Raw genomic sequence first — 25,521 nt, 5'->3', positions numbered from 1 at the left:
ATTTTCCATCGCTATCCGCCATTTTTTTAACGTACGAGACCTGCGGATAAATGAGCATGACCAATATAAAAAATTTAAAATATAATCTTAAAAATAATGCAACACATTGTCCGAAATAGTCCAAGTACGGAATTTTCTCTAAAGATAAGACACTTGACGATGCAGGAAAAATACATAAAACGGTGAAGTTAGAACTCCTAATGTCCACACTATTGAACTATCAAAGTGAATAAGGCATAGAAATAGAGTTTGGCTATTGAAGTGTTCTATCTTCTCATATAATTTTAAAAATAAAAATTATAAAAATTGTATATTTATAAAATAAGTGGGTAGGTGAATTCTCCCACCAGTATTTTTTATGGCGTAACCCGCCCGTTAACTTAGTAGTCTGGTGTTACCCGTCTAATAAATTTTCTAAAATTATTATTTAAATCCACTTATTTTTTAAACCATATGGGTCAAGTCTAACACATAGCCAACCGTTACCAGCTCTAGTTCCAATATCGATTGGTTGTTATTTCTTATATATATTGATGTTAAATTGTAAGTTGCATACAAAATTATTATGTCAAGAATTATTCCTTCTTGCACACCCATATCTGTATTTTCAATGATCTTCAAATTTATTTAAATGAGCTGTTTCAAATACTTTTCTGGACTATTTACAAATAGAGATGTTCAACAGGGCGGGTCGATTTAACAGGTCAAGGATCAGATCACATTTTAATAGGTTATTAGCGGGTCGAATTAATGATGGGGCGGGTTATTAACGGCCTTAGTGTAAAGGGCTGGGCCGGATAATTATAAGAATTAATTGCGAAAAAAAAAATTTACCACTTTTTTTATATTTTTAAATGATATTATTATATACATAAGTGAGTCGATCCAAGGGGACTTAAAGTATAATAAAAATAAAACTTTTTTATAAAATTTTAAAAATCGGGTCAAAGAGGGTTGGATTTAAACGGGCTTGACCCGCCCCGTCCCGTTTAACAATTACCCCGACCCAACTCGGCCCGTTGAACACCTCTATTTACCAATATAAGTCTAAACTTTGGATTAATATCTAAAACTCTCACCTTTAAGTATCATTTGTAGGCCTGTCAAACAGATCAGGTTGGTTCGGGTTCGGGTCATATATAAACAAATCAGAAAACTCTTGACCCAAACCCAATCCATTTAGTTAATTGGGTCGAAAATCACAACTTGACCCCACCTGCAATAGATCAGGTTGACTTGATTTCATTTACTTAACCCGTTTATAATTTTTTTTGTTTTCTTTTTAAGGTTTTTAACGTTGATTAAATTTGATTTTTTTAGGCTTTAATTTTAACTTTATGTTTTTTTGTTATTTATTTTGTATTTACTATGAAAAATAAGAAAATATTAAATGAACTAAGTTTAGCTTGTACTTATTGATTTAACTTGAAATTAACACATTTAATTAAATGGATTATACATGTTTTTTTAGGTTTAAAATTTTAACCTGAACCTAACCCATTTAATAAACAGATTAGATCGGATTGACCCATTTAATTAATTTGGTCAAAAGTCTCAATTCAAACCTACTTATTTCGGATTAAATTTAGATCGGGTTAACAGGTCGGGTCAACTTTACTGCCCTATTCATTTGGCACGAAAAGACCAAAATATCAGCTACTTGATTATCAGTTCATCTTGTATTATTCTTTTTTTCAAGTTTAAAATGGATAAAATAAAATAAAAATACTTGAAAAAATTTCATTCCCCTCTACCCAGCTCTGGTCATCCTCCCTTTCCGCTCTCATGGTACCGGCGACCATATTAAACCCCTCCCCTAACTCCGGCAACCTTCTCACAAGGCCACAACTAGAGACATTTAATGGGCCGATTAAGGGTCGAGCTGGGGCTAAGTGAATATGAGCCGGTCAGATAAGGCTCTTAAAATTTTATATGGACTTTATTTGACCCATTTTATTAATAGAAATTATTACTATCCCCATTGATTAATTTATAATGATTAAAATATTATTTATAATAATTAAATTGTAAAAATTTAATAATTCTTATTGATATTGTCATTTATAATAATAATAGTAGAGATCCATTTTTCCATTTCTAAAGGCTTGTGTTCGATCCTTATTACACCTTTGCCCCTTATATTGCCCACTCCTTTTAATCGTAGAAGAATTCATTTTCGATCCGATCCATTTAAAACTCTTATAAAAACAGACTGGATAACGGCTCCAAATAGGGGCCCGACCCGTTGAACACTCCTAACCACAACCCATAAATCAAACTCGCGTGGGCAGTAGCAAGGCGTCGAGAAGGACATCGAGGATGGCAGTTGTGGCCCCCGTTCTGATGAGGGGTTTGCCGTTTGTGGGTGGGAATTGGGAAAGGCGTCGACAAATAGTACTCCTAGTATTGATTCTTATAATTGTAAGGAAAGACAAGTTCCGTCATGAAGGTCTCATCAGGCCATCACTATATAGCAACTAGCTAGCAAGGGCCTTCATTATTGATGTTTTCAAATAAATGGGTGTCGACAATTGAGTGTTGGTTGTTTGCTGTTAGTCTTATAATTGCTTGTTTAATCAGCTGGAAATATTAATTGTTCTTGTTGGCTTTTAAGCTAATTGAAAAAGCTTGTTGTTTATGGAGATGTTTGGTAAATTTAGGTATTAATTGTTGGTTATTTATTACACAAAAAGTGAATCAATAAACCAAAAGCCAACAAAAAAACCTAACTGGAATGGTTTTTTATTTTGATTTAAAAAACCAATTTTTCAACTAGCTTAAAAGCCAATTATCAAATGTTTTTTGTCTATTTAATCAATTAACAAGCTAAAAGTCATAAGCTAACTAAAAAGCCAATGTAAAAACCAACATCCAAACACCCAAAATTTTTTAATGTTTCATGGGGTGATCTCAAGTTTTGGTATTTTCAAGTGATAGTCAAAGTTTTTTTATCTGCATGGTGACTCTAAATTTCTAATTTTTCCACTTGGTAGACAAAATGTTAAGTTTATTGTTATATTTACATTATTATTGTTACTCATTATAACGACTCTTTTTCAGTAAACAAACATCGCAATCACAATTGTGGGACACATTTTTCAAAAATATGTTCAAAATGAGTACATAATTTTACAAAGAACCTAACATTTTGTCAGCTACATGAAAAAATTAAAAGCTTAAGATCACTATGCGGATTTTAATAAATATTTATCTACCACTTAAAAAAGTCGAAAACTCTGTGCTACCATGTGAAATTTCATTTTTTAATCTAATCACTTTTATTAAATAGAAGTAGTACGTAATTCAGATAAACATTAGTCATATTAATTTTATTACTTTATCTCAATTTCCTTGTTTTAATTTATCACTTTATAGGAATTTCCTTTTTTAATTTTGTCACTTTAAAATAAAATATTTTTCGTGAAAACATTGATCAATAGAGAATAGAGTGAATACTATTTTTACCATCTACTTTAACATTACTATCATTTTAAAGATTTGATTTCTTAATTCAGATAAACATTAGTCTTATTAATAGAGAATGAAGTATGTACTTCTAGAATTTTATACCAGTTGCCCAAGTTGCAACCCTTTAACGGTAAAACCGTAAGACAAAACTGATTAAATGCCAATGTGATGTCTTAATATCCTTCAAATTCTTTCATAATTATTATCCATTTATTCTCCTTGTTTAGTTATTAATATTAAAATTATAACATTGCAAATATATTTTAGTTTTAATTTATGTAAAATTTATTATATCATTCACATGATGAAGAAGATTTTGTTCTTAAATATAATATATTTATTATTTTTTATAATTTTAACATTACCACTTAATAGCATCTTCCTAATGAGTGGGAATTTTTTTAAAGAAAAAAATAAAAAGTAGTTAATGACACTCTTCATTTAAATATTATTGAATTAATAATTTTCTAAGCTAAATTATTCTTAATTATTATTATCATTTACATAATTAAATATCAATGATTAAATGGACAATAAATACTTTCATTTACGCTATCTACAAATCAATTAAAACAAGTCCAGCTTGAATGAAGTACTTGGAATTCATAACTAAATTATAACAAGAATTTAACTTTGTAGGAGTAATTATTATGAGGCATTAAATGATGGCTGCTCAGATAATTTACTTCTATTTAGGAGTATTACTGTATTAGTGTTGTACAAGTCAAATTTATTGGTCTATCATGATATATTCATATATAGACTTTAAAGACGCATAGAAATCTTTAATATTTTCTTTTAAAAATTATTTGATGATTTAAAGATAATCACACAAATAACAATTCCCAAATATTATTGATCCACATAGAACAATCTCAAGTATTGATTATTGTATAATAATAATTGTGTACTTTCTCAAAATAATCCATATTTTGTTTTTTCTCTAATTAAGCACTCAATTATGAGCATAAATCAATAATTTAAATTATTCTGCGTAAGTACACCAACGGCCCGTTTGGTACATGGTATTAGAGGGCGGTAATGGTAATAAAATTAAGTAATGAAAATTTTGGTTGTTTGGATGCCTTCAATGGTAATGGATGATAATAAAATAAGGTAATGAAATTACCAAAAAGGGCCATTTTCATTACCATCAAACAACATGGTATTAGGCGGTAATGGTAATGAAGTATTATTGTGGTAATAAAATAAGGTAATGTTGTTTCGAGCTGAAGAAAAAAAATAATGAAGAAAAAAAAGGTAATGTATGTAATTATCCAAAAAAATATTATTATTAAAAAAAGAATCATTAGATAGAATAATTTAGATACAATAATGCTTTTAGATACAAATATACAATAATGAAACTAAGAGTCGTTATCATTTTTTACTACTAACAACCAAATGCAATCAATGGAATATTATCTTCCATTATAATTTTTTAGTTGTGCATACCAAACAAAAGAATTTTCATTACCAATTCTCATATCCATTCCTTCATTAGTATTGCCATTACAATATTTCATTCCCATTACTTCATTACCATCAACCAAACGGGCCGCAAATACTTGGGATTATATTATGAAATATATAATAACTAATAGTACTTGACATTAGCAAATAATGCATGAACAATAGTAGGGAGTATTATTATTTATTTTTCCTATAATATATAAAAGTTTTTGTGTAACTAAATATTTTGATATTTAGCTTTAAAATTATATAATAAGTCTTATGAGTTCCATACAATAAATAGTATTAAAAAATAAATTAATAGTGCCTGTTTTTTAAAAACAAAAAAAAATAAATTAAAAGTAGATCCTAAACAATAACCATATCTTATCTCGTATTACTTGTTCAGATAAGATCATAAAATTGATTCTTACTTAAGTCTCTCTCTTTTTAGCCTATTCTAAAATCTAAAAAAATAGAACATAAACAACCAACAAAAATACAGCCAGTAATTACTCTTCAAATTACTAAATTCTGATCCACTTATATATATATCCTAAATTTATCAAACTTTATTTCAACTAATAATAGTGATGACCTACATTAATGACAATAATGATGGCTTCCATCAACGACAGTACTATTGTACTGCATTAGACTTTTCTCAGTTTTCGACTATAATTTAAATCTTAATAGCTAATATATAATACAATACTATTATACAATTTTGTGCAATGCATAAAATGTTTAGCAATATTACATATAAAAAATATATTTTAAGTATAAAATAAATAAATAATAATCTAAAATATTAAACATTTAAAATATACCTCTAACAAATTTTTTTGAGATTTGACATCAAAAATTAATATTGTCAGCTTTTTTTTATTTTAACTTATTTAATGACCTACACAAATACTGCAATATATTTTTGTCTTATTTAGTTAATTGTAGAATAAAGAAATCTTTTTATTCCATGTGGTAACCTAATGTTAAGACGTCACGTGTAATTTTTCAGTCTTTTTAGTTAATTGTATGATACTTTATAAAAAAAATTGTATAAAATGTATATTGAAATTTAACACATTAAAAAAGTATAACAATATTTCATATATATGTATATATATTCAAATTTTTATATCTAAAAAAATAAAATTTGAATTTCTCTCTTTATAAGAAATTTTTTAAACATAACGGAAACACAAGAAGTAATTAAGAACTAGTTTAATTTTAGTTTAGAGTTAGCATAAATAATGTTTGAAAATTAAACTTAGCATTCAATTTTATATGGAAAATTCTAAACCCAAATTGACGACCAAGTCTTCAAGAATAACAAAAATGTCACATTCTCATTAAACATTAACTATTTAGTGCACAACGACTAAGAGGAAAAAGCTACCCGAAGATAAGACATGATTTGTAGGGTTCTATCCCTAACTTTGTTTGCTTATACTTCCTCCTATCTACTTTAACAGTCTTATTTCATTTTTCACGAATTTTAAGAAGAGTTAAAAGTGCGACCCTAAGGGTAGGAAAGAGAGTGGTATTATGGATTTTTAATGTAAGGGAGAAAACTTATTATGGTTAATGGAGGGTATAATTGAAAATATGATAAAGTTACTAAGAGCATAAAAGTCAAAAACCCATACCAAAAATAAAAATTAGACAATTAAAACGACTTAACAATAAAAAAAAATAAGACACATAAGCTGAATAAAAAGGAATATTATTTAAAGCAACTTGATTATTGAAAATGAAACTAATACTAATGCATCGTTTGAACCATTCAAAACATCATTACATTAAGTAGTACACTTTTTCCGTGTTGAATGAGTCAGAAATCAGGATTTTGGTATGTCTTTATTTACAAGTGTTGCTCTTAATTTGCCCACTCCTGTAATTTAGTGAACTTTGAGACTTAATATTTTTGTCAAATTTATTATGTTAAGTGTTTTTAAAAAGTCAGATTCAAAAGTTGATAACAAATTTAATGTTATTTAACTGAAACTGAAAGTTTGTACGTAGTAATGTACACTAAATTTATTTCCAATAAATATGGCCATAAATAAAGAAGATGAATATATGAAGTTTAGAAATATAAAAAGTTGATGATCAGCCGAAGAATTATAGAAGTGGGCAATTGTTTTTAAAAAATGTTGTAATTAATTTTAAATAAATTATTACAAATTTTTGTGAGAAACGGTTTCTTTGAGAGATTATTTCTAAATGGGCCGGTCTATTATATATTTTTTGAAATATTGTAAGTAGGCATTAAGAATTATATATGTAGACATTTAAGATATTAAAAGTACGCATTAAGAATACGATAAGTAAACATTAAGGATAATGTAAGTAACATTAAAAATACGGTAAATATGTATTAATTTTTAATGAATTAGACTTAAAATACGTTTCTTAAGGAGACAATCTCCTAAAAAACTAACTTGAAAAATTATAATAGTCTTAGTTATTTTTCTTTTACTATACATTGCAAAAATGCATATATTTTTCTATAATCCGAAGAGTATCAAATGACCCCATAAGGCAATAGGTGCCTCATAGTGGTTGGACATTAAAAATGCCTTTTTTGACATAAATGGATGGGTTGATAACGGGATTTAGACGGACTTTAAATGGATCTATATTATTTTTTTTGTTGTATATTGTAAAAAAATTAATTTAACTAAAAGCTTAAATTGATGATTGAGCTCCAAGATATGTTATATACTCTAACAAATCCCTTCACATGAGGATGCAGCACATACCCTTCTAATACCTGACACTAAACATTTCACTTTAAATAATGAGTAGTTGAAATTCGAACTCGTGACCTCTTGTCACGTTGGCTCTGATATCAGGTCAAGGAACCAATTCAACCAAAAGTTTAAGTTGATGGTTGAGGCTCCAGGATAAGTTATATACTCTAACATATTTTGATGATATTATTGTATCCCAATTAATTTACGGCTAGTCTCTTGATAGACATCTCTAAAGTTCAGCTCATTAAAGCTTAATGTCTACTTAGATTATTCTTAATGTCTACATAATGTATTCTTATTACTTACTCACAATATCTCGAATGCCTACTTACATCACTTTAAAAGCCTATTTTCAATATTTCAAAAATATATATTAAATCGGTCCAAATAGAGATGGTTTCTCAAAGAGACCGTTTCTCAAAGAGACCGTTTCTCACCCGATTTTGTGATTAATTTAAGCTAATGTGATGAGATCATAGATTATACGTTCTTTTATGAGCCTGGTTTGACCCCTTGTACTGGTCTTATCATGATTAATTATGCATGGAGATCAAGAATTTTCTATGATAATATTTTTTTTAAAAGAAGATAAATTTCATTTCTATCACCCTAGAAATTGTGGATTATGTGTAATTGTCTCTTTACGCGCTTTAAATTACATTATTATTTCATATATAAATGATGTATATAAATCATTAATTTTTAAACTAGTCGGACACTTAATATAGATTTACACCCTTTAAGAAAAAAATTTGAAATTTCTTCATTATTCCTTTTTTTCTTTATGATTAGTACCCTTCGTGCCAATAAATTACCATATAATTAAATAACACAAAAAAAAAAAAGTATAATTGGATTTTCGATATATAGTGGCCCGAGTAAAATAGTGGAGCATCATATTTAAGATTTAAGTGATAGAATATAGAAATAAAAAATGTTTGGATTATATTAAAACTAGAATTAGACCAAATTCGCGAGGAGGAATAAAAAGCAAAATAAAGTAAATTTATTAAGATGTAGATTAATACTAGTAAATTTTAGTAAATAACGGTAACAAATTACCCTTATGTAGTGGTATTTGATAAGATGGAGGGTTTTGTTATTTTTTATTTATCTTTTTAATTTTGTTTATTCTACTTTTTTTTTTGTCTTTTATGGTGATTTATAAATCACGATAATTGATCTTTCGTTTTCAAAAGTTCTTCTCAAATAGAATTTACGAATATCAGTGTCAAACTATGACTACGATTTCTCATCGATTTATAAGAAAAAACATATTCATGTGGGATCTTGTTAAATTTGTTTCAATATATACTTTTCAAATATTTTTTTTAGAATTTTAAAAAACTCACAATTAAAATTATTTAATTTTAAAATTTACATTGAAATCTTAAAAAAAAAGAAAAAAACGTCGAAAAACAGAGAATAGTAAAAAGTAAACAAGAATAGTAGCTTTAAATTTCAATAGTAGTCTTCGTGATTAATACTTCTACAAAACACATTTACTGTTAATGCCGTGCGTAGACTTCATTAATCACAACTGTTGAAAAGTGTAAACCCCTATTATTCCATGGCCTCGAAGTGAACGTTAAGCGAAAGTAATTACACTTTTTTTAAGGAACCAAAAACTCACCTAAATTAAAACATGCTTTTTTTTCATATAGGAGGCTAGATATTTCACATGAAATTTAAGGTTAGATTATTAAAAAATTTATTTAAAGGTGAGATTATTTATTGCGAATTGATATAAGATTAAATTATTAATATTGTTAAATTAGGCTGGACTTATTGTGAATGCCAGCATATTAACGGGGGGACACAAGTGCACACACTTCATAAGCCAAGGAGATATATACCATCCCAAAACCATATGGCAATGGGAAGAAGGTCTCTAATAGCTTATAAAGCGTGCACACCATTTTTAATTTATCGATGTGGGATAACTCATCCCAACAAATATTAATTTTTTTATAAATTAAGTTTTACAATTAGATTCTAAGTTGAAGATTATTACTCATATATTATTTAACCACACAATAGACCTAGTAGTTGAATGATCTCACCTTCATCCTTTTGAATTTAGTATAATATACCCAAATCTAAAAAATTGAGATTAACATTAAAATGACCTATATTTCTTTATTTCTGTCTTATTATACTAAGATTATAAAAGACTTGTGTATATTATAGAAGTAGCAAATTAAATTACATTTATTTTTTTATACATTAAATTACATATTTTTTTAATCTTCTCTTTTGATCTAACTACAAGTCCACTATTAGAAATTTTTACCATCTTTTCAAACTTTAGGTGGTTTAGTTATTCTTTTCCATGACCAATATCTCAAAAGTAATATACTAATAATAACTTCAAATAAGAAGCTATTGGTCCCACTAGAAAGACTAGACAATTTAATAAGAGAGTGGCTCTATAGTTTACTCCAAATGGTCTCCAAATGGTCATTATACTTTTAACTTTATAGTCTTCCTCTTGGTATATATATATATACAACACTCACTTTCCCCAATTTATTTATAATGTACAATACCTTAAAAGTTTAAACCAAACACACCTTAACAAACCCATCTATTAAACTACACAATTCTCTCCTTAAAACATGCTAACTATGTTTCCTATAGAAAAAATACTTGAAACCATAACTAAGAAACCTAAATCTCCACCAAAAAAGCTACAAAGAAGCCCTAAAATTGTAGGGTATGCCCGTAGTGAGTACCCTGAGAATGATGAGTCCTTAAACTTAAGGGAACCTCTATTATCTTCTCTAGATGAAGAAAAAATTGAAGGGTATGATCAAGGGAAGATGATAATTAAGGAGGTTAATAACAAGATTAATAATAGTGTTAGAGTTAAAGTATTGTTAACTAAAGAAGAAGCAACAAAATTGTTAGCTAAGTGTAAAGAAGAAGGTGCTTTGGATTTTAAAGAAGTTGTTAATCAACTTGTTAATCTTCCTGCCCAAAGGATTAATGTTGTTTCTTCTATAATTAAGTCTCCCTCTATTGAAAAAGAGCTTTCTACCATTATTGAAGAGGAGGAAGAATATGATGAATATTATCATAAGAACAAATAAGTTTATTTATTTTTTATTTTTTTCTTGTCCCTACTTTTTTTTCTTCCTTATCTTGTACATAAAATCATAAAAAGAAAATATATGGTGTTTCAATATCAGTTTAAATTTTTAGTTGAATTGATTCATTTGACATGTAAAAATCAGATCAACTAAAAAGTTCAAACTGATAATAGAAACATCATAGTATATTATATACTCTATCAGACTTAAGTTGGTATTTGGCTAAGATCGACTAGTTGATTAGTACTTAGTAGATCTCTAGAATAGATTTCGTAGAGAATTTAGTTAAGAGATTCTCATAACGTAGTTTAGAAAAGGAAAATTGTAGTGTACTACAATACTACAATTTTCAATTTTCAGTTTTGTAAAAATATATATTTTGAACTTTCTATTATTAATAGAGAGTTAAGAGTAAAATTTTATTGAGAAATTATTAGTTGTTTAAAAATAGAGTATGTTTTATTGCAAATATTTTCAATTTTTCTAATATATAATTGGGAGATAATTCTGTCAAGGAACTACGGGAAAGGAGAATATTTTCTTAATATAATTTACGGTAATCACTTATTATGTAATTATTTACTTCCCAGCTTAGCTTATCAGTTTTTGTATAAATATAGGTTGTATCTATCATAATAATTTAATACAAACAGTATTCAAAAAATATTTTGCATTATTAATTTCTTTAACTAACTCAACTAAAAGCTTAAGCTGATAATTGAGGTCTTAGGATATGTTATATACTCTAATATAATCTCATATTAATATTGAAGTGATTGATGCACTAATGAATTTAATTAATTAGATTCCGTTAGTTAAAATTTGATATTATTCTAATCTCTTATAGTGTAAGAGAATATATAGTTAAGTGAAAATTAAGATTTTATTTGAGTTTAACATAAAATATAAATAATTATAATAACATACTCCTATTAAATTAGATAATAAGATAAAATATAACATGGATCTCATATAATGAAATTGGGGAATCATACATCAAGGACTAGCAAATGAAATTACCACTCTGCAGTTGTAAATGCAATATATATGTTTCTTCAGTCATAATATTAAAAGGAATAATGAGTGATTTTAGTTTCAGATATATTATTATGAAACAAAAAGTCATTCTAACAGGCTAGTGTATTAAATGGTGATAATGAGAATAATTTATAATATAAAATTTCATGAAAAGTTCTATATCATTTTGATGGTAATAAAACTTTGATCACAAAAAGTTTTTTATTTACAAATTTTCATTATTACCTGATATTACCTCTCCTAATGGTAATGCGTTGGAATGAATTTTATAAAGAAAATGAGATGATTAAAGTTAAACAAGTATGACCATCAAGGTAGCCAAGAGATATTCCAACTAATAAAATTACGGTAATTTTTCATTTTCATTATCATCGTTTATTACTACCTACCAAACAGATCATTGAATTAGGAGTAATTGAGGTCATAGAATATGTAATATACATATTTTTAAAAAATGTTATTTATGTTCGCATGACATAGCAAAACTGTGTATGAATAGATGTTTCAGAGCATAAAATAAATTAATCAGACTATACAAAATAAAAAGCTAGAAATGACTTTTGAATATTATAGTCCACAAGTGTCATTCTCCTTAGTCCTTCCTACTTAATAAATCACTTTCGTTATCAAATACTCCCTCCAAATTTAGTACTAATCGTCTCATTTGCTTTTTAGATACTTTTTACATTTCAGAATATTCGCTATATTTTTTATTTTTTGTAATTTCATATTACTTGCTACATTTCCGTTTTTAGTAATAAAACAATAATTTAAAGTTCTACCTACCCTATTTTTATCCTACTCTATACTCTATATTCTATAATAAAATATTATATTATACTCTAAAAAGTAACCTAACAACTTGTTTTTCCTTTTCATTTTTCTTTTTCAATTAACAATAATAAAATACTATGTAGGTCAATCAGCTACAGTGTAGGTCAATTACTTTTCTTAATACCCGTGCCCATACAAATGTAGCGACTAAAACGGAACGGAGGAAGTACTATTTATCTCTTACTCTTAATTTGTATTTTATTATGAATCTATAAGTTAAAACATAGTCAAGTGGAATCTTATTTAATTCGTTACATTAATAGTAAACTGAGGGGAGTATGTTGTTTTAAATTCGCTACAATTATTATTTTTGTTGGTTTCACTTTCTTTATGAAAATATTTATACTATTTTACTATTTTTTTTATCAATATAATTTTCTCAATTTTAATATCATCTACCCAATATTTTTGGTCTTATCTTTCTTACCACTAAATTTCCTAATATTTGTCCAAAAATTCGTAGTACTGTACAGAGTAAATTAGAAGAACTTTTATACAAACATTGTTATACAATATACTTAGCCGCTGGATGAACAATCCGTTACGGGAAGAGGATTAAAAAATGACAAATTTTTTAAAAATCGTATGCAATCTCAAAAAATATGAAATTTTTTATAATATTGTATCTTTAAACATTTAACATAAACTATTAATAATAAGGACCCTAATTTTTTAGAATTCTACACAATCGAACATGTTTAGAACCTCCATATGCATTACCAAATGATATCAATAATGAAATTTAATTTACCTACAATAATTATATTTTATTTTTCTATTAACAGAAGTAATAGTTCAACACTTTAACCTAAGCGAGATAAGATTACTTCTACGAAAATTCCTGGTGACATGCGCTTTAAACACGTCAACTCTTAACACGGGCTACAATTAGACTTATTGACTAATAGTTCATCTCGTATTTGTCCCAGCTTTTAGCTCTATTATTTGAGTTCATTTATCAAAATTCAAAAGTAAAGTGTTTAAAATAAATTTAATAACTTAATATTTATTCGAGCTTGTAATTGAAATCGACTTGATTCAACTTCAAAATAAATTAAAAATTATGTAAAAATCAATGTAGACTTAAAATCTGATTTAAAATCAACTCAAATCAATAAACCGAAATCGATCCGATAACCTGAAAGAACAAATCTAAAATTCAAAACCAGGCATGATTCACACTTTTTGAATAATTTTTACACAAATTAACATGAATAATTACTATATTAAACACAAATTTTTGTATGAAACGGTCTCACCGTGAGACATGCTTCATATTTGGGTTAAATTGCCCAATAATAAAGACTTTTAGCTTATGAGCTTCTTATTTATTTTGAAGGTCTCTTACAAGATGGGCTATTATATTTATATAGTTATTATTCGTTATCAATTAGTATTGTTTTATTACTTTTTTTATATAAGCCGGTCTCCTGGGAGACCGTCTATTTTGAGAGACGTCTCTCAGGCCCAATCCATTAAACTTTAATGTCCACTTACTGTATCCTTAATGCCTACTTACATTATCCTTAATGCCTATTTATAATATACTTAATACCTACCAAAAAAGTATTTAAAATGTCTACTTAAAATATTCTTAATGCCTACTTAAAATATTCTTAATGCCTACCGAGAAACTTAGCCTACTAGTCTACTCACCATATCCTTAATGCCTACTTACAGTATCTTTAATGCCTATTTACTATATACTTAATGCCCATTGAGTCTGAGTATGTACTTAAATATTTACAATATTCTAAATGCCTACATATAATATTCTTAATGCATACCAAGAAATTTACTCTATATTTTCCTTTTTGAGCCAGCCCAATTAGAGATGGTCTCTCACAAGAATCTGTGTTTTTATATATATATAAAAAAGAAAATTCCATACAAAAACATATTATTTTTATTTCATAAATTCTTAAATGAGGCGGTCTCACATCACGGTTACATCATCTTTATTGAGTTGGCCCCATATCCACCTGTTGTCTTAAAGTGACCACTTATAATCTTAAAGTATTCACATAGAATTTTATAGTAATCACTCATAACATTTAAAGGAATCAAATAGAGAAATGGACTAACTATATGAGCTCCTCTCATGATGAGACGGTCTCATACAAAATTTGGTGATTGAATTGTTACTAGCAAATAATAATTTTAAAGTGATCTCACAGAAAGACGATCTCTCACAAAAATTATATAAAATTTAGATGGACAGAACGTCACGTGGGCCTAACATTTATAAGATTAAAAAGCGATGGACGCATGATCCAGTAAACTTTGGATTTTTGCTTGCTGGAGGCCCAACAATTTTTTTGGTTTTCAATTCAGAAAAGTCATATTGCAATATTTTAGTTAAAGAATCACATGATTTCAAATATGACAGTTTCATTGTAAGACCATTTCTATTAGAATCACCTATGTATATTTAATGTGTTAAAATACCATTTATAATTTTAAAATGATCAATTAGAAAAATAGGTTAATTATATGGGTCCGTCTCTTGATGCAATGGTCTCAAACAAGCTGTTAACTCAGGTAGAACAAGCATCACATTTTTCAGATAAGGTTATATGTTTTATTCTAACCTAGCAATCCCTTCCCTTAACATATCCTTTAAAATGATATTTAATTTAAAAATGATCAATATTTCATTTTAAAAACTTATATTAAATTTTCAAATATCTAACCTTCTTTTCCAGGTTTTAGTAGTTTTGTTAGTCTTTTTTTGGCTTGGTATTGGTATTTTTACAGAGGAAGGAGAAAGAGGACGTCGGGGAAAGTAAACAATGTAAAGGTGAAAGCACCATCGACGTTAGTACACCGGTAACCACCCAATCGAGGTGCAGGTGATACCACTTCTTAACCTCCATCGTCTTTTCGTATGTCACATCTCTAAGTAATTTTTTGTGCATCTCTTGCTTTAGGGTTTTATTTAACTGCTTACTTTTTAATATTGTTTGGTGTGCTGGGTTTGAAAGATCTGTCTTTTGGTTGTTTTGTGTATGTACTTGCCTTTTTTATATCTTGGAGTGTCCTCTTACCTTTCGAAAGGTTTGTTTCACAGTGTTCTAGCTTTCTTTCATTGAATTGATAATCTATTTACGTTTTTCTTTTTATATATTTGTCTTCTGTGTTGATCCATGCTGGTGATCTGTTTGTAACCTTTTACCTTAGTCTGTAGTAGCTGAATATAGAGTTAGGAAGCAATTATGGTCACCTGAGGTCAGGTCTAAGGAGAAGGGGTCAGGTGGGCAACGTAAGCAGGATCTAGAACTAAGAGTGGGAACTTAGAACATAGGTACCCTAAAAGCGAAGTCGTTGGAGTTGGCAAATGAGCTTTCTAAATACAGAATTCATGTAGCATGTGTTCAACAGACTAGGTGGAAGGGGCAAAAAGCAAAAGGTATAAAGGGATATAAGTTGTGGTATGCAGGTTTGGACGGCAGAGTAAGGGGTTGGCATCCTAATGTTTAATGATATCCCGAAGCAATTGGTTGAAGTAAGGACGTGTAGTGACAGGATTATGCTAGTTAGGATAGTAGTGGGGGAAGAGATTATATCCATTGTCAGTGCATACGGGCCCCAAGTTGGGCTCGATGAGTAGGTGAAGTTCGAGTTCTGGGATAACCTAGGAGACCTTATGAGAACTATCCCGGAAGATGAGAAAATTTTCGTAGGAGAAGACTTTAACGGACACATAGGCAGAGATGCAGGCAACTTTAACTCAGTACATGAAGGGTTTGGTTTGGGGGCAAGGAATGAGAGTAGGGAGAATTTACTGGAGTTTGCGCTAGCAAAAGATTTGGTCATAGCAAACTCGATCTTTAGAAAGAAAGACGAGCATTTGACCACTTATAAGAGCGCCGGACATGCAACCCAAGTTGACTATTTCTTAGTGAGCAAGGGAGATCGGGCCTCATGCTTGGATTGTAAGGTGGTGTTGGGTACAGAGACGCCCACCCAACACAGGCGTTTAGTACTGGTTTTCAGGATGAAGAAGAAAATCTACAATTAGCAATTCCATTAAACTTACCCCTTTGATCAAAAGGTTGAATGACAAAAATAAGAGAACAAATTTTTTTTTTTGTTTGTGAATACCGAAAGCAAGAGCACAAGGAAGAGGAAAATTTTTCTGATTTTTTTCTTTGTTCACTTGAGGCTTTGAAGTGTGAGGAATACAAAGGATGTTTAGGATTAATATGGGAAATTAAGGACCAACCTAATTAATCCTAATTACACCATTATGAGATGAGTTACAAGACTCCTCCCATACCCTCCAAAACCGGCTGCTCCCTTCACCTCCCTTCCATTATAATATTTTTTTTAAAAATTAATTAAGTAATTATTATACTTTTGTTAAAACAGCAAAGAAACGTCACACGATAACATCGTACGCGATAAAACTTGTTACCGATAAAATTAAACTTACTTTATTTATTATAATTAACTATATAAAATAGTATAGTTTAATATTACTTATTTATTTTATTTTGTTATACTTTATTTTATTATATTTTATTTATTTTTAAACCCGATAAATTAGGGGGCCTGTTACAAATTCAGACAAACTAGGGGTAGCCCCTATATCTGTAAAAATGCGGAAAATAGATTGAGGTGGTTTGGTCATGCGTAGAGAAAGACTTTCGACGTCCCTGTGAGGAGGGTAGAAAGCACTATAGTAGAGGATAAAAGGAGTCGAGAAAGACCCAGGAGAACTTGGGGTGAGCAAATAAAAGTTGACTTGCATGAGTTAAACCTCTCAGCGGACCTGACTAGGGATGGAAGCAGTTGGAGAGGTTATATCCATGTCTTAGATTACTGATGTCCTCTTGATTTACCTTTTAGTGTCCTTAACCTCTCGCTTTTTTCGTTTCCTTTCTATTAGTTCTTTGTTTTCCTAGTTCTACTTTTATTTTTATAGGCCTTTAGGTTATCTTTCACGTGTATTCACGTCTCTTTATCTTCCTCGAGTCGGGGGACTCCTTTGGCTGCGCTCTCGTTTATGGGTATGAGTTGCCGCCATCTTTCCCTCTCCAGACCCTAACATTAGTTTTCTATGAGTAGGATGATGATGATGCTAATCCAATAGAACATAAAAGTATAATATTGCCTTATAAGCTATCACAAAGACCAAAGAAGTTTGAACACATATACAAAATTGGACAACTCCAAAACAGCCTTCATATATGTCTCACTCACAAAGAACGATGATGTATCCACTCTTTGATTATAATTCCTTGCCTTATCACAATATATTATCGAGTTTTTTCTACGCTTTCATTTTTTTTCTTCTTGCAAATTATTATATGTGCAAAATCAATTTAGTTCAATTCGTAACCGATCTTAACATTTATAATTGGAAATTCTACTAAAAACATTTTGAAACTAAAAGGCTTAAGTTAAGATTAAGGATACTCTCAATATTCCGTCTAAGTTAGGGTTTGGATGGAGATTTTTTTTCTTGAAAGATGCGGACGTTCCCTTTAAGGAGGGAGTAAACAGGATGTGCGCAGTTAAGAAACCCCTCAACTAATACCTATAAGTATGCCCAATAAAGGTCAAACTCTAAACCTTCTATTCAACGTGCAGATGCTCTATCCATTGAGCCACAAACACTTTTGGTAAGTAAAAAGCTTAGTTATAGAAAAATCTTGAAGAAGGTAGGACATTAACAACCTGAACGAAGGTCGCCTTTGATCGAATGTATAAATTATATATTATAGCTTACTCTAAGAGTATTATGCAAAATGCTTTTACGCGCCCAGGTTTTTTTTGACATTTTTAAGCGTTTTTACGTTTTTAGAAATTTTTTGGTGTTGAACGAACTTGAATTTTTTAGACATATTTTTCGTTGAAAAAGTGTAGAGTTTTTAGATAATTTTATGCGTCTCTAAGATTTTTAGATCTTTATAGTTGAAAGTCTTTACATAAATATGTTTAAAATAGTGTTAGATTGATTTTGAAGAAAAAGGCATTTACTTTCACTGGCCAAAGTAAATGACAAGTCTATATTTCAAGGTAGAAGCTTGATTATTTTTTTTTATATTCAAGATTAGGTTAGAGAAACTTTACAGATAATAAGGAGAGAAATAATATTTTTTCCCGTTGATTGTGAGAATTGACATTCTACCACAAAGATAAAAGGTAAAACCTTCAACGATAAAGTTTACTAAGATTTTCACTATATAATTATTTTTTTTGGAAATAAGGCAGCATATTATAAAACTTAAAAGTTATGGTACATTAAAAAGCAACATATTATAATTACTTTTTTGAAATGATTATATGATTACTTTTTATGAATTATATTGGTATTATATTTAGAATTTTATTAGTTCGTTTACTTTGATATACTTCGTGTAATAAAGTAAAACCAATTAAACAATTATATAATTTTTTGTTTGAGACATTAAAGTTTTTTTTTTTTTGTTTTAAAATGGTCCCGCTCCGAAAACGGGATATAACTAGCGATTAAACAACAATGTGGTGGAGAGCGCAAATTAAGGATCCACACATGCAGGATAATCAACCAAATGGATCACAGACACACTTTCATGCCGGATAAAAACATACATTTTCAATTTTTTATAATAAGCTGCAAACCTTCTATTTTAAATTATAATTACTATATGTTTATGTACTCTTAATTCTTATTTTAACTCTAATTATAATGTGTTCTTTTTTTAATTATAGGGAAGGAAAAAATTATATGAAAATAGAATTTATGTCCTTTAATAGAAAATACTTTTAATATATCAAAAAGACTCAATTATCATCCTAACCATAATGTTATTAATGTGTAATTAAAGGCTCCAACACATAGCAGTATATTTCTATAAGCGAAATATATTGGATAAGATGATGATGACACATAGTACTATATAATGGTTGATATGAAATTATTAGGCTTTACCTGGTGTTGTTTTTCTTAAATAAACCATATAGAATTTACCTTGGCTATATTAAGGCAATTATGGTTTTCAAGGTAAAGTGGGTAGAGATGAAAAAAACTCGATCTTTCTATAAGTGGTGAGCAATAAACTACTACTATAAAAATATTATGCTTGAAAATAATGATTTTATTTAAAATCTAAATTTGACTCAACTTAACTATTTTAAAAGTAAAAAAAAATCAATTTTAGATTTGTGTCGATTTCACAATTGTTTTTAAAAACAATTTAAGCTTATAATTTGAAAATAACTTTACAAACGTCATTATTTTCAAATTTTTAAACTTATTTCATAATTAAAATCTACATTTTAAAATGAAACAGGTTTCAAATACAACCTAAAAAATTTCAAATTAAATGACTTTTATACATGTTCATAGATAATTGATTTGCAAATTAAAGATTTTCATGAACACATTCAATCTATCTCAAAAACATATTTATACATTGGATAATCCAAAATCATACCACAAAACCTTCATCTCATGAACAAGCACCCCATAAAAAAGGCACACTACCCCAAAAAAAAACCAAAAAAACTAAAAAAAATAAATTAAAAATTATTTATTCATCTCAAGAACTTCAGAAATTTCAGTAATACTATCAAGAGAAGGTCTCCAAGAATGATTTCCATTAAAAACTTTCTTTCTTCCTTTTCCAAGCTCTTGTAAAACATCTTCAATTCTCTTGCCATGATCTCCTTCTTCTCTGTTTTTTAATTGCAATATCAACCATTGCAACTCTTCTTTTGTTAACACCATTTTTACTCTTACACCATTTTTATTATTTTCTACATTTTTCACATAAACTCCCATATTTCCTTTACTTCCTTCTTTTTCTTTCTTTTGGTCTTCTTTTATTGATCTTTTTGATTCAAATCTACAAGTTTCTATGCAATTTCCCATGATTTTGGTTGGATAATATGTGAATATATATTTTATTTGAGAGTTTAGGAGATTTATTTGTAATTTTGTGATTTTTTTCTAGGGAGGAGGAAGCAAGAGTGCATGAAATGTGGGTTAGAAGTGAGAGGGTGGTATATATAATTGATTTAGTAAGACTATTATCTCCGTTTTTCGTATTATCTCCGTTTTCATTTGTCATTTTAAATTATTATATTAATTGTTTTCATAATGAATCTTTCTATTTATGTTACGAATTTTAGACAAAATTAACATTGTTTATCATCATTTTAATATTTTAGTAATATTTATAGTGCCTACATATCTTCCACTAATTTCATTTTAATATTTTTATGTTAGTTATGATCCTCACATATTTTTTCACTAATTTTATAAAAATTTAAATTATTGACATTTAAATTTAATGTCACTAAAATATGCTACTAAAATCATATCTTGTTGTATTTTTTATTATACGACAATAAAAAATGAAGTAAGTGTGGGATAATTAAGAGGATAAACGGAGCTTAGGATGTATATATAATTTATTTTATTTATAGATTCAGTGCAGACTAGGCAATTTCATAAATAACTGTTGAAATATAGTGATTCGAACAAGTCATTATATGGGATGAAGATTTGGGAAATAGATAACGCAGGTCGCCAGGTAGAAGGGTGTGCGCGGGTCGCGGAGTTTTACCTGGGGCGCTGAGCACTGCGATTTTCATGGGAAGTTAGTTTTGGCACGTTTTTGGCTGGTTACTCTTAGTTTTTGACGGTTTCTTTTGTATTTTCTTAACCCTAATTTCTTTTATTATGAGGTATACTATATAAAGGCCCTATGTAATTAAAATTATAATATATGATGTAATGCAAAACACAAAGTGAGGAAAACTAAGAGAGAAAAAGCTTGGAGAGCCATTGTTTTGATTTCTCGTGTTCATCTTGTAATCTCTCGGTTTATAGTGAAAAGTTTATTCTCGGTGCCGGTGGATGTAGCTATCACGTTGATAGTGAACCATGTTAATTTCTTAGTGTGATTTTCTTTTTGTTTGTTTGAATCTTTATTGCTTTTCATTATTGTTTTCGATCTTTACTTCCGCTGTCGCACAACAATAACAAAGAAAAAATACTAATAAATTATTCTTATATGCGGTGAGAATCAAATTGCTATCATTAGAGTAAAAGAAAAACCCTCCAACTTTTACACTATTACAAATTTAGAAGCAAAAATCCTCAACTGTTACACTAACCCATGTATATATAATTGTTTAATGAGTAAGGCTACTCTCATGTTAAGAGGAGGAAGTAGGAATTTAAAATTAGAAGACAATAAAAACAATAATAAATTTATAAATAATTCAACAATAAATAAAAAACTAAAATAAATAGTGTGTTAAGCTCATACAATGGGAAAACTATTAATTGAGTAAATGAAAGTTGATTAATATACATTAAAAAATTGAGTGATTAGCATGTGGAAGAGATTGTCTTATGCAAGATTATTACAAATAAGTAAAGTAAGAATGCCTAACTACCACATTGTTAGTTGTCCCTACTTGACTACTCCATTCTTTATCAACTATTGGTGTACTATTTTACACCCTTTGTGGGACTATTATTGTTGGATGCAAAATCCAAACTGTTTTCCTTTATTGCATTTATTTATAATTAATTGTGCTATACTTTTTTTTTCAACAAAAGAAGGAAAAATGACATTTGTAAAAAAATTGTTAAATGAAATTTTTAATTTTTTTAATTTGTTAATTATTTGTGTAGTTTGTGTTTTTATTTGTTGTCGACGAATATTTGTTTAATTCACTTAATTTGATTAAACAATTGTCTTGTTCATAATATTGACTTTTATATTAATGTCTACTAAGCTAAAAGTCTTGCTTATTATATTATAATTTTTTTTTAATATAATTAATGCAATCGCGATTTAATCGTATGAACAAAAATACTATACATATTTTCAATTTGCATATGAGTATTTATTTATATAAAAGTACCTTTGTTTGAAGAGAAGTATCATTTTACCTTCTTTTTTTAAGAGAAGTATTATTTTACCAAAAATCATAGAGTCAAAAAGGACATTTAAGTTAAAAATTGCAACTAGAAGTACATCTTTTAATATATTAAGCGTATAAGAAAAAAAAATGTATAATTTATTAGTTATTACTCATCCTTCATTAATAAAAGTAGGTTGGAGATCCTTTAGTTAGTTTGACATTAATTGAAGATTTATTTTGGAACTAACAACGCTTTAATTTTTCATCCCTAAAATATTTTTTGGATTAGGAACAAGTCATAGATTTGCATCATGTTAATATAGCCATTAATTATTAAGGATAAAATGAATTATTGCTTAGATTTCTAAATTTTGAGGTCAAAAAATTTTAATTTCGTATACAAGGTTATTTGTAACTTAAATTGAATTTAGATATATTTTATATTCTTTACTTAATTATATGAGTTATTAAATTTTTTTATAAAGAGCACAAATAACAACAATAAAAAATAAAAAATATATTTTATTATTGTTACATCTTAAATTTTAAAATTTTTTTTAATATTTTGCTTAGAATTCAAAAATAAACAGAATTCAAAAATAAACGAGAGGGACTTGTATATACGTAATTTTCAATGCTATTAATGGAATGGCAGGTGCGTCAACTGATACGCTAGCTGCTGCAGCCTGCATATGTAACGAAATCGGAAGATTTCAATATAATAAATTATAGTCATAAATATTGGCACCTCAAATAAGCATGTCAAAGTAATAAATTGATATAAGAATGTTAAACGATAAAAGTTATAGTTCTATAAAATTTAATCTTAGCCTATATATTACTCCTACAATTAAAATTACTTCCAAGTTTAATTTTAATATTTATATTAGAAAATCGGATTTTATTTCAGTTAGAGCAAATACTACATTACTCAGGTAGGGTTTTGAGTTTAATTTCACTTAACTCTCTAATTTACTAAATCAACCCCACAATAAAAAAGTTATAAATTCGGAATCAAAAACAATTAACTATAAATTCAATTTGGCACTAAAATAAGGGTTATAAGAAATTAACCGGGAGAAATTATACAAACATTTAATAGAAAAAATACACATAAATTAATATATGTGATTTACTAATATAATATGTTGGCTATAGAGGAAGAAATGAGAATACATGATATATTAATTTTTTATGGAGAATACAAAATACAACGATAACTAATCTTATTCATATTTCAAGTTAACAAGGTTTTATGTAGCTAGACACCCAATATAAATTGTCTAGCGCAAACGACTTTAGAAGACTTTACCAAGTCTTTTAATATAGAAGTTTGGTTCATCTATTTTCAACTAGAATTAACTCAATTAAAAATTTAAATTGATGATTAATTATCAATATATATTTATATATTTTTTTTATTAAATACAATACAGTCCATTTCAAATCATCAATAAAAATATTTTTTTGATTCGCCAATACTAATTAATAAGTTCAAGAATAGAACAAAGTGAAGTGACAAGTGATAATCCTAGTTAGAGCTTTTTTTCTTCTTATGAGTTTATTGTTAAATTAAGTTGGACTTATTGTGAATGCCAGCATATTAACGGGGGGAACACAAGTGCACACACTTCATAAGCCAAGGAGATATATACCATCCCAAAACCATATGGCAATGGGAAGAAGGTCTCTAATAGCTTATAAAGTGTGCACACCATTTTTAATTTATCGATGTGGGATAACTCATCCCAACATTTATCAGTATTTCTATTCTAGTTTGTTCTTTTAACTTTGTAACATTTTTATTTTGAGTATGACTAATCTACCGCTTCCTTTTGATTCTTATACATATATCTTCTCATTACTTCAATTCTTCTTTACATAATTTAATTTGACAGAGAGTAATAATTTATGAAAAATGAAATAAAAATGTTATTAACAACTAATGAAGACAATAGTAATGTAGCGTATAACCCAATGAACATGTTACAAGTTACAGCGTACATTTCATATCAAAAGCTAAACATACAGCGAATTAAAACGTCGGCAAACACATAATATACACATAATTGACATAAACAAGTAAGAAAAATCATTAAATCATTAGTACAATTAATTATTTAATTGATTAGAAAAAAAAAAAAAAAACAATCATAAAACATCACATTATTATAACAGTGCAAGTCAATTACTTTTAGTTAATTAACAGCTAACATTCCTGTGATTGTGTCAATTCAATAAACAACGCAATATATCACATCCTAATCACTGTTTGTTTGTCCTTTGGCTTTTGCTTAGCGCTTACCCCCTCCATCCTTCATACTTAAAAAAAATAATAAATTGATAGAAATTACTAGTATTAAATTGTGTGGGGATACATTAAAAGTTACAGAAAATGTGTGAAAAATAATTAAAATAAAAATGATGTAAAGTTAAATGAATGAACTAAAATGAAAAATATAATAATTTCTTACAGACAGAAAAAAAAATAATTATTTTACATTTAAGTCAACAAATTTGATTCTTTTTTAAAACTTAACTCAATTATTCTTAATCAATAAAGTGATTTGTAAATTATCACAAAAAGACAAAAAAAATAAAAAAACAAAAAAGATAAATTAAAATCACAAAATTTTTACCCTATCAAATCCTACCACATAAAGATAATATAAATTACTATTATTTACTAAGATTTCCTCAACCTAACTTGCAAAACATATTCTTCTTGACTCCTTTATCTCATTCAGATTATTAGAATTGACTCCTCAGCACTATATATTGCAACAATTTTTGAGGTAGTCATATTAGCTGAAATATGTATTATTTGCTCTTGCTCTATTTTCCCTCTAAATTCCTCCGTCTTTGGAGAGTAAATTTCTCTGTGTAATTTAAAGTTTCTCCTCTACAAATGAAATAGATTTTCATACACAATAGAAGCACATATCGCAGGTTCGAATTTCATCTAGCGGCATTCTCTTTTAAATGGAAATGTTATTAGCGTCATGTAT

General features: G+C 28.0%; 2 protein-coding genes across 2 annotated transcripts; one reads left to right on the top strand and one right to left on the bottom strand.

The window, feature by feature from the left end:
• Window positions 1-10,198: 10,198 nt before the first annotated feature.
• LOC130800863 (uncharacterized) lies at window positions 10,199-11,006 on the top strand. The gene has a single exon (XM_057664571.1). It carries the CDS (start codon window positions 10,298-10,300, stop codon window positions 10,769-10,771), a length of 474 nt encoding a protein of 157 aa, XP_057520554.1. The 5' UTR covers window positions 10,199-10,297; the 3' UTR covers window positions 10,772-11,006.
• An 8,765-nt stretch (window positions 11,007-19,771) lies between these two features.
• On the bottom strand, window positions 19,772-20,643 carry LOC130800862 (uncharacterized). The gene has a single exon (XM_057664570.1). The coding sequence runs from the start codon at window positions 20,502-20,504 to the stop codon at window positions 20,160-20,162; it is 345 nt and encodes a 114-aa protein (XP_057520553.1). The 5' UTR covers window positions 20,505-20,643; the 3' UTR covers window positions 19,772-20,159.
• Between the last annotated feature and the right edge of the window lie 4,878 nt (window positions 20,644-25,521).

Source organism: Amaranthus tricolor, chromosome 15, assembly GCF_026212465.1.
Source record: "Amaranthus tricolor cultivar Red isolate AtriRed21 chromosome 15, ASM2621246v1, whole genome shotgun sequence".
NCBI lineage: Eukaryota > Viridiplantae > Streptophyta > Magnoliopsida > Caryophyllales > Amaranthaceae > Amaranthus > Amaranthus tricolor.
The sequence above is the reverse complement of the archived record's forward strand: the minus strand, read 5'-3'. Positions and strand labels throughout refer to the sequence as shown.